Genomic DNA, 11,298 nt, shown 5'->3' with positions numbered 1-11,298 from the left:
ATGGAAAATTTTATTAAGGATTGTGGTGACCCATCTATTTTACGTATTTTAAATAAATCATTAACAAGTAATATTAGTTATGTAATATTTTATCGAAAATTATATTAAGGGTTTTCAATCCTAAGCTACGGGTTATGAATCCTAAACTAAGGGTTTTCAATCCTAAAATATAAAGATTAAAAATTAATAAGTCAAATAATTAACAATTAGTTAGCATACAATTAGTATAAATAATTAATAAATAAACAATTAACTAACTAATCAAATAATTAACAAGTTATTATCATATATTTAATAAATAAACAATTAAGTAACTAATCAAAAAATTAATAAATTATTATCATATATTTAACAAATAAACAATTAATTAACTAATGAAACAATTAAGAAATTATTAACAAATAAACAATTGCCTTAGCAAAAACTAAATAAATAATTAGCCAATCTAACAATTGAAATAGCTAGTCTAACAATTAATAATATTTAAGTCGCTAATCGAACAATTAACAAATACTAAATAAACAAGCAATAAATAATTAACTAAATAATAATAGATAAACAAATTAAAAAAATAAAAAATTTAAAGGGGGCAGTCCGCACCCACTGGGCAGTTCCCGCGCCCATTGCCCAACAACGCGCAAAAAAAAAGCGCAATCCACCACAGATCCGTCCTAAGGTAATAATATATTTAGCAATGTAATAAAAAATTCGTAGTAAAATACCTAGAATGAAGGTGTTTTTTGAGTTTTCAAAATGAGCTCTGCACCGCTATATTCCAAAATCTAACCTTAGAAACCTGTTCTTACACTTCAATATACCAAGAATATTGAGTTTTGGATTGAAAAATAGCAACAAAATAGCGTTTTGGGGGTTAGGGACCACCTGAAATGGTCGTTGATGGCGGGTGGGGGTGTGGTGGGGGTGAACAGTCGGGATCTGTGGTGGGGAAGGAGGGGTCGGTTTTATGGTCACCTGCTTCACGCACGAATTTCGTGCGTGAAAGGCCCAAAATGCATTTTTGCAGCTTGGTCTTTTCACGCACGAAATTCGTGTGTGAAACCTATTAATGTGTTTTTTTTTTGTACTAGTTTGGTTCAACTTTTTTTTTTTGTGCTACTTAAGTCGCGGATTCATCTCACTTGTATCTATTTAAACACCTTCCACCTCCTCCAATTCCCTTCAAAACACATCTTCAACTCTCTCTCTCTTTATAACATTCACACCTTTAAGTACACATCCACGGAGTGTTTTTGCTGCCACAATTCACTGAGATTCAACTATTTATTACTTCATATTCAAGTATTCAGACACTACAATTGCTCAGGAAAAATCTCGAATAGCATAAATAGGCTCGTGTTCTGTTTTCAAAGTCAGTCATCAACTTTTTCACTAAAAAAAAAACCACTTCAAAGACGAACTTAAACCAATTTCCTCTACTTTCAAGTCTTCAAACACCACCATTCTGCTCAATAAAAATTCAGAATAGCGGAATTAGGTTTGTGTTCTACTTCCAAAGTAAGTAGTCGACTTTTTCACAAGAAAGAAAATATGGTTAGCTTCAACGATCAAGATTTCTTTTCTAGTAGATGTGTATGGGTAAATGGCCCTGTTATTGTAGGTGCAGGTCCATCAGGACTAGCTGTGGGAGCTTGCTTAAAAGAACAAGGAGTCTCATTTGTAATCTTGGAAAAATCAGATTGCATTGCATCATTATGGCAGAAAAACACTTATGATAGATTAAAATTACACCTCCCTAAACAATTCTGCCAATTACCCAATTTCCCATTTCCACAACTCTACCCTGAGTACCCCACAAAGAAACAATTCATTGATTATCTTGAATCATATGCTAGAAAATTTGACATCAACCCAATGTTCAATGAGCGTGTCCAATTTGCAAAATATGACCAATCTTGCAAGTTGTGGAGGGTGAAAACTATTTCTCCAAGTGGCTCAGAAGTTGAATATATTTGCCAGTGGCTTGTTGTGGCTACAGGTGAAAATGCTGAGAAAGTTGTGCCTAATATTGAAGGATTAAAAGAATTTGGAGGTGAAGTTATTCATGCTTGTGATTACAAGTCTGGTGAAAAGTTTAGTGGGAAGAAAGTTCTTGTTGTTGGTTGTAGGAATTCCGGCATGGAAATATCTCTTGATCTTTGCAATCATAATGCTCAACCATCATTGGTTTGTCGTAGCTCGGTAAGTTATATGCACTGACAACGTAAATTTACAATATATTACGGTACTTTAACCTGTTGTAGCAGGTTACCTCTCATACTCTTCAGAGTAGTAATCTCACTTATTGTGGATGATTTATTTGTAGTTATCTTTTGGTACCTTAATAGTGTAAAAATTTATTTACAGTGTCGATATGTGTAAGTCAAACTCTTCTAACCGACAATGTAAAAGAATTTGTACACTATTAGGTCATATAAACGATAGTAGCTACAAATAACTGTTCATAAAAAGTGAAAGTAGTAAGTTTTGGTGTTGGGGGAGAGGGAGGGGGGGGGGGGGGGGGCAGCTTTTGCACAGAATACGGCAGATATATAATATGTGTGCAGCGGTGTATAATTAGTGTGTGTGTGGATATATACACGCTAGGGTTGTTAATATTTTTGGTCGAGCGGCTAACTGTGTAACTTCCCTGAAAAAGAAACGATGAAATTTGGATTCTGATAGTGTCTTGTTCTGTTTTTCTTCTTCAGGTTCATGTACTGCCCAGAGAAATCTTTGGAAAATCAATATTCGAGTTGGCTATGTTTATGATGAAATGGCTACCACTTTGGCTAGTTGACAAAATTCTACTCATTTTGACATGGTTCATTCTTGGTAACATTGAGAAATATGGACTAAAAAGGCCAAAACTTGGACCATTGGAACTCAAGAACACACAAGGGAAAACTCCTGTTTTGGACATTGGTGCATTGGAAAAAATTAGATCAAGAAAAATTAATGTTGTCCCTGGAATCAAGAAATTTTCATGTGGCACTGTTGAACTTGTCGATGGTGAAAAACTTGAAATTGATTCTGTTGTTCTTGCTACTGGTTATTGCAGCAATGTCCCTTATTGGCTACAGGTGAGAAAATGTTCTATTCTTGTCAAATTGTTATAACTTCTTTTATTTAGGCTAAAAGCTTCTTTGGCCAAGCTTTCAATTATCTGTTTATCTTGAAAAGTGTTTTTGTCAGAAGTGCTTTTCAAAAAATCTTTTGAAGAATAACAATTTGAGTTTGACTAATCAAATTGAAAATCACTTTTGTCAATATTAGAGCAGCAATTTGTGGTTGTTCATGGTTCCAAAAGTATTTCTGGGAATTTTTTTTATGTTTTTCCTAAAAGTTTGGTCAAACGCCTCAACTTTATAAAATAAAAACTTAAAAAAGAGCACTTTTAGACTCCAAAAACTTAGTCAAACATGCTATTAGTACCTAAATTAACACCGTACTTGCAGGGATGCTAACCTCTTAACTCGATGGATTCTCAAACACTTAGCTTGGTCAAAACACACATTTTCCTCGGTAAGACCGAGTTATGGTGTCTGTTTGAGAACCCGTCGAGTTGAGGGGTCAGCACTAGAAAGTTGTGCAAGTACGAGGATCAAATTGACTAATGTAAAAGATTTATTGAAGATTCTTGAATAGTGGCCTAATTTTGTTTTGTTATTTTTTATACAGGAAAGTGAATTCTTTTCCAACGAAGGGTTCCCAAAAGCACCATTGCCAAATAGCTGGAAAGGAAAATCTGGGTTATATGCAGTTGGTTTCGCAAGGAGAGGGCTATCTGGTGCTTCTGCTGATGCTATTAAAATTGCACAAGATATTGGCAAAATTTACCAAGAAGATCTTAAGCAAAAAAATTCTACACATATAAGATGCATCTCAACCTTTTGATTCAATAGAATCATATAGAAGACCCCAAAAAAAAAAAAAAACAGGTGTAAATTAATTTTGTGAAAAAATATAGATATGTACAAAAAGGAAAGCACAAGATAACATAGAGATTAGCCCTCTCCGAAAGGCCAAGTTTTGCTACAGTTTTGGGAATTTTTTTAGTTGAAGCAGCATCCAGTCCGTTAGAAAAGTTCTTGCATGAGTTGTCGGATCCTCAAAAAAAGTTAATTGGAAAGTATCAGCATAAGTTGTCAGATCCTTCAAAAAGAAAAAAAGATCTACTGGGAACACGTTGTTCATGTCAAGTTTCCTAATGATGACGAGGCGTTTTTTTTTCCCTTTACCACTTTCCAACTTTGACTTTAGTGTTTACTGATATTGATCTTTTTGTACATATTTGTACAATATCTACTGAATTAATGAAAGTGACAAAGATATTCGTTTACTGTTAAAAGCAGCCTTGGTATGATTTGATTGTTCCAAACTTCATGTTTATCTTTGATTAAGCAATGGCCCCAAAGCTTTGATCTAATGATAGGAGTGTACCACATGATATATGGATTAGATCGTATGCCATATGTCTGAACTCTATTGCAAACAAAATTCTGGTATTATAGTTAAGAAAAGTGGAAGGGAAGAGCTTATAACCATCCACGAGTGTCAAAATATGTGGCACTGATCCTTGGGAATTTCTTGATTAAAAAAAAAAAAAATTAAGTAAACACTAACGTAGACCACAAAGATGGGGAGATATACTAGATAAACTTCAAATAAATACAAAAACAAACCATTTTCGAGTAATACTGGTGAAGCTTTGAATGAAAATGAGAAAAAAAATTGAATGAGAAAATGACTTCTTGCTCACCTTTCTATGCATTTTTTCAAGGCAATAAATAGAACATGAAGTATTACAAAAGGAATGTCTTATTTCAAGTTCTTTTCAATTAGTAATAATCAGTACAGTTATGATGTTGTGATAGCAACTAGTCATCATTTCAACACAGTGTACACATATACGCATTTATAAAAGAAGATTTAGAATTTTAAGTCGGTCAGCCAAAAAAAAAAACACGAATACACTACTCATTTGAAATAAATAAGTGCGGAGTTTATATATTAAATAAGTATACATAAATTTAACGTCTATTTTACAGTTTTACCTATATATAGTTCAAGTAGAAAGTAGGAGGTACACTATCTGCACATAATGTGCAATATCAGCCCCTTATTCTAATGAATCATGTAAATGACTTCCTTAACTTTCATTATTTTCTTTGGTGCTCTTGAGATTTTCATTTCTTTATTTCGAACTAGTAAACTTGTTCACGCTTCATGCAGTTATAAGAAAAATCTTTAGATAGAAAAGATTTTGCAAATAGGAAAGATAAACTACATCTTTTTATATGTATCTATAAAAATTATATATGCATATTTGCATTTTACTTTTTTAAGTATATTTTTCATTTTTTTCCTTTCTATTTTTCCCTCTTTAATCATGTGTTTTAGCGACTTGGTACGCCTTTTCCTTGTTTTTTTTTTTTTTTGGTTTTCTTTAGGGCCTGTTTGGAAAGCCACCCAGGTAATTGGAATTGGGTGTAATTACACAGTTTGGCCTGTTTGTTTGACCAATTAATTACACAGTTAGGTGGGAATTGGGTGTAATTACACTCTCCAATTCTCAAGGGGGGCTGAGAATTGGGTGTAATTACAGGGTTACTTTTTAGTTTGTTTATTTTTTTACTTTAATTTATTTTTATTTTTAATTTATTTTATTTCTATTATTTTAATTTTTTTGATTTTTAATATTTTTTTATTTCTATTATTTTAATTTATTTTTTATTTTTACTTTTATTTTTATTTTTATTTTTTAAAATGTATTTTTCTTTTTATATTATTTATTTTTCATTTTCTTTCTTTTCATTCCCAACCTTTACTTCTTGTGATTCCATATAATTGCTCGTATTTTTTTATGTTTTTATTTTATTCATTTAGCATAACCGTGTTATTATTCTAATATTTGAAACTACACCTCTTAATATTGGAAAGAATGAGTTATTAACAAACTTGACATATAACGGGTGACGTTATTAAAGTAGAATTTCATTGTGAATGGGGTTATAGACTTATATTTTTCCTTTCTTTTGAATTATTTACTTAAGTTACGTTGGAACTTACTTATGTAATGTTGGAATTTGACATAAGAGTATTATGTTGAACTTTTTCTTTTGGATTTTGAATTTAGGTTATATTTTCAATTTTAAGTTATTTGCTTTCACATTGCATGTTGTTTATTTTTCACTTACATTTGATGGATTTTTTATGTCAAACATTTGAATAATGTTATGATATTATATTTATTAATATTATTTTTTTGTCAAACATCCAATCCATGACGTTCTCACAAAAAAAAGTCTTCTTTTAAGTTTTATAATTAATTAAAATTAAATATTAATTTGAAAAATATATATCAATTATTTTTGTTACAATATTAGTTACAAATATATGATTATTAATTAATATATTTTCAAGAAACAATGTGTTATTAAATAACTAATTTAATATCATTTATAAACACAATATTTTTTAAATATTAATTTTAAATTTTTTATAATTAAATTTTATTTTTAAATTAAACTGACTGTGTAATTACACTTGTGCAACCAAACAACACGCTTGTAATTACACTGTAAGTACGTTATGACAAACAAACAGGTCGTTGTAATTACACTACTGTGTAATTATTAGGCTGTGTAATTACTACCCTAGTAATTACACCAATTCCAATTACCAGGTGGCTTTCCAAACAAGCCCTTAGTTTCTTTAGTTTTTTGGTTTTCTATTTTTCCCTCTTTAATCATGTGTTTTAGCGACTTGGTACGCCTTTTCCTTTCTTTTTTTTTTTTTTTTTTTTTTTTTGTCTTTTTATAGTTATTTGAAAGTAAAAGTTATAAGCCACACAAAACCATTTTTTTGGGAATTAAGTAGTCTTGTACATATAATATTTGTATGAGCAGATTAAGCACATCCAAGTTAGCATGAAATATCAGTCGACTTATAACTTTTAAAATTATTGCTATGATTTTGAATATTATAAAAAGTGAATCACTTCTTTGTAAAAAAAAGTAACAAACTTTGATAAGGAAGGAAAAACTTTGTCCGAGCCTCAATACATACTATTCATTTTTGAAAATTTCTTCAGATACTCCACTTCGATTCTGATCCGGGTTTCACTTTTTCATTATTTATTCCTCATCTGATTTCGATTCTCTATTTACTTTTTTTTGCAGTTTCCATTCTTTCTTGAATAGTTTTTTCTTCAATTATAAAAACCTCAATAGATTCAAACTAATGGCTCTTCGTCACCTCAGTTGTCCAAAGTCCTCTCCACCATCGCCCAACGCCTTTGTAACCTTCTTTATTTCATGTTTCATTTCATCAAACCTTGCAAAACTTTCTTTTTATTCCATTATCAATCATTTTTCTGCCAAAAAATTGTTGAGTGTGCGAACAAAGTACCACATTGGTAGCTGAAAAGAAAAAGGAGCTATTTATAAGGAGTTGGATACTCTTAATGATGTGAGGCCTTTTTGGGGAAAACCGTGCGGGCTTGGCACAAAGCGGACAATATCACATCATGTTAAGAGTATCTTTGAACCGTTTTAGCTCAACAACTGGTATTAGAGCCAATGGTTTAGCGGGACGAGTATGAAGATGGTAGAGTGTGGCGTGGGGCCCGACTTAGTGCCCTATGGGCCGGTTTACGACCTTTACCCGTAGCTTTGAAGACGCATTCACAACCTTTGGGCTTGGGTGACCGTAAATACTCTGACAATGTGGATGGCACACAGATATGTTGAATCTCTAACCCGTCGTATGATAATGAGCCACGTGAAACTTAGTTCGAGGGGGAGATTGTTGGGTGTGCGAACAAAGTACTACATTGGTAGCTGAAAAGAAAAATGAGCTATTTATAAGGAGTTGGATACTCTTAATGATGTGAGGCCTTTTTGGGAAAAACCGTGCGGGCTTGGCCCAAAGCAGACAATATCACATCATGTTAAGAGTATCTTTGGGCCGTTTTAGCTCAACAAAAATTTCAAACCGAGTCTTGTTAATCGGTTGATGATAATGTGAAAACCTTTATATAGATGTGAAAATGCACAAAGTAAGTTTGATTCTTTCAAAGAGTTTAGTAACTGAAAACCCATGTTATTAAATCATTATGATTTATCGTTTAATCATGAATTGCAGTAATAGTTGTAGTATTTCAGTATGCGAATTGTTTCCCTTTAATAATGAATTTTGAGTTTTCATTTTTTTTAATTAATGAAAAGAATGAGTAGTGATCTTTGCTTTTATTGATAAAGTCGTGGGGGAGAGGGAGTGTTATTTACTTTTGCTCATAAATTTACTAGAAATTAATCACATTAAAAGAGAAGGACAAAAGAAGAGTTAGTGATCTACTGATCTTAGACGTGAGGAAAACTTATTCGCTATTACTAATAAATTTAATACAAATAAACCACCTTTATTATTGGGAAAGGAGAAAGTTTTAACAAAAATGTTTAGAGACTAATAAAACAAAAAAAGGAAAAAGCCAAAACAATGAAAAAAAATAAAGATAAATAGGATCCTTAGCCAAAAATAGGTTCCACATCACTTCCTTAATGCCTAACTTTATATTATAGATAGATTTTCATCGGTTCATAACATGCTTTTGGCTGAGCGGCATCAAAAACCATTAAATATTTGCACGCTATTATCATATCCCTAATACTTCCGGTCCGTCATTTGTCTACAACCTTCATGAAATACGTACTCTTTTGTCTACAATAGAGAGCTACCCGTTGGTGAGTTAAATTGTAGACAATCTTTTCAATAGAGTCTAGAATAACAATGTAAATAATGAAGCTTAAACAACAAAATCAGTGAGCTAAAAGAATCGATAGATATGAGTGGCAATTGGCAAGCACATGAAAATGATAGAGAGCCCAAATGCATACCAAGTAGAATGAAATTCCTTAGATCCTATCTTGTCTTTTTCCACTGCCATAAGCATGATCTTGGGTTGACAACGCCTTATTCCCCTAAAACAATTGCTTCATCAAGTCATTGGATATGATGAGATATTTTTGGAAAAGTATATCATGATATAAATAATAGCTTTCTGCCATTACAATTTCGGGAAAGAGAATGGAGAGGACTAAAATCTTATCATCTTGCATTTTCTAAACGTCACTTCAGTTACTTAAGTAATTGATGAGATCATTATTGCAAATTATTTCATGAAGTATACTGTTACAATTTATGGGAAGAAACCTAAAGGACTAAATTCTTTCATTTGTCACCTTTAAAACGTCTTTCTCATTAATTAAATATTTATTTAGCCATTTATATATTTTTAAGAAAAATTGTTGAACAGAAAATTAGGATAAAAAGGCAGAAAAATCACAAAAACGATAAATGCAATTCTAGGCCATAGAGAGGTGTCGCATCACCTTGTCTATGCCTAGCTTTATATTATATATAGACTAGAAAATTTATCTGCGCTTCGCGCGGTCATTAAAATAAATTATAGTATATGATAATGTTAGTTAATGAATATTCACACTATTAAAACACTTAACTATAATAACAGATTTGGTGTAAATAGCCAATGCATATAATTATTTAGCATTATACATAGATATGAATGTTGAGAAAACTATCAATTATGGAAAGCTGAACCACTAAGTATGAGGAGAATAAATCGAGAAAAAAAAGTAAGTGACCATTATTCACCTTATTGGCTTATCGCTATCTTTTAAGTTGACGTTTTGAGGATAATGGTTATGGGTGGTTGTGAAATGTTTGACGCACCTCTCAATTAATGCTGACCCTTATTGAGTACAAAACTTAAATGGAAAGATAAAATAACTAAAAATACCTGTTATAATAATCCATTCTTGGATATGTAAGGTGTTTAAAACTAAAAGTTTAACATCTTACGTTTTTTTCCTAGGTATTTTTACAAAATAATTATAAATAGCTTGTAAATAATAAAAGTGAAAAACATCGAATACGTGTAAAAGAAATAGTAAGAAGTATAGTCTTGCTTTGTTTAATTTAATTATTGTCTGCTACATTTTTCAAGTATAGACATCTCTAATTACTTGTTGAGAACGGAAGATAATTAAAGTGACGGATTTCAAGTAAATAAGATGCTAGAGGAGAAGACAACAACAAAATTAATAAAATGTGAAAAACTACAACACAAAAAGTAAAAATAACTACGAAATTGAAGGTGAACAACCTTAAAAAAAAAAAAAAAAAAAAACAATCAACTAAGGTCAAAGAAAATTGGAAAAAAATCTAAAAGAGCATCAACAACTCCATTTATGATTGTTAATTTACAAATTGGTTAAGCCATGAAAATTTAGGTACAATAAGGAAGTTGATGAAACATATTATTTAAGTGAAATGCTAATAGATGAAGGTTTTTTTATAACTTAGACGTAATTAGATGCAATAAACAGGATAGAAGTAATAATGTTAGTTATTAAATAAATCGGTCAATGAATTAAACGAAGGAAAAAAAAACCAAAAAAGGAGAAAAATATATTTAGAATTCTTATGGAACAAAATAATAGAGATTAACATATATATATATATATATATGAAAGAATAAAAGAACAAAACAACGGAGATTAGCAACATCACTTACCAAAAATTCATTCACTGTGTTTAGACATTGCAGAAAGCCTCAAACAAAATTTTCAACTAAGGTAAAAACGAAGGAGGAGAAAACGAAAATGAGCGTCCAACAACTCCATATGTGATTGTTATTTATAGATTGGTTAAACCATAAGAATTAGGTAGAAGGGAGTTGAGGAGACATCTTATTTCAGTAGAGAATGCAAATATATGGAGGTTTTTTGTAACTCATGAGATATAATTAGATGTACTCCATAAATATGATTTAAAAAATTATATAAAACAAATTAATGAATGAAAAGAATGAAGGAAAAACTAAAAAAAAATAGGAGGAAAAATAATTGTATAACGGAAATGAATCATCACATCTCCAACTATCATGGAAAAAGCCCATACTGCTTACTCGTGGCTCTTGAGTTACCAAAATGTTGCAATCAAAATATTGTAACATATACAATGAATTGTCATTTGATTAGTATTAGATATTAAGAGAATTAAGATGTGTAATTAATGGATTATCATTAAGAGAGTGATTTTTTTGACTTTTTAATATACAACATAGTAATTTTAAATGAAGAAAAATTCAAAAAAAGGAGAAAAAAAGATAAATGGGTTTCTAGGCCATAGAGAGGTGTCACATCACATTTTCTATTCCTAGCTTTATATTATATATAGATTAGAAAATTTTCGTATGAGTTAATTTAACAAATG

General features: G+C 30.9%; 1 protein-coding gene and 1 long non-coding RNA gene across 2 annotated transcripts; one reads left to right on the top strand and one right to left on the bottom strand.

The window, feature by feature from the left end:
- The first annotated feature begins 1,171 nt into the window (after window positions 1-1,171).
- On the top strand, window positions 1,172-4,348 carry LOC132605703 (probable indole-3-pyruvate monooxygenase YUCCA8). The gene is made up of 3 exons (XM_060318886.1): window positions 1,172-2,199; window positions 2,709-3,080; window positions 3,679-4,348. The coding sequence occupies exons 1-3, from the start codon at window positions 1,549-1,551 to the stop codon at window positions 3,892-3,894; spliced, it is 1,239 nt and encodes a 412-aa protein (XP_060174869.1). The 5' UTR covers window positions 1,172-1,548; the 3' UTR covers window positions 3,895-4,348.
- A 4,210-nt stretch (window positions 4,349-8,558) lies between these two features.
- On the bottom strand, window positions 8,559-10,805 carry LOC132604942 (uncharacterized). Its single transcript, XR_009568937.1, has 2 exons — window positions 10,598-10,805; window positions 8,559-8,981 (listed from the first exon to the last, which is right to left on the bottom strand). It is a non-coding gene; the product is annotated as an uncharacterized LOC132604942 (long non-coding RNA).
- Between the last annotated feature and the right edge of the window lie 493 nt (window positions 10,806-11,298).

This window comes from Lycium barbarum, chromosome 8 (assembly GCF_019175385.1).
Source record: "Lycium barbarum isolate Lr01 chromosome 8, ASM1917538v2, whole genome shotgun sequence".
NCBI lineage: Eukaryota > Viridiplantae > Streptophyta > Magnoliopsida > Solanales > Solanaceae > Lycium > Lycium barbarum.
This window is presented reverse-complemented; position numbering and strand designations above follow the sequence as displayed.

Excerpts from the sequence above, each read along its gene's own strand:
- LOC132605703 (XM_060318886.1), top strand. The coding sequence starts at position 1,549 with ATGGTTAGCTTCAACGATCAAGATTTCTTTTCTAGTAGATGTGTATGG. Across the intron at positions 2,200-2,708 it reads CATTGGTTTGTCGTAGCTCG|GTTCATGTACTGCCCAGAGA; the intron begins GTAAGTTATATG and ends TTTCTTCTTCAG. Across the intron at positions 3,081-3,678 it reads ATGTCCCTTATTGGCTACAG|GAAAGTGAATTCTTTTCCAA; the intron begins GTGAGAAAATGT and ends TTTTTTATACAG.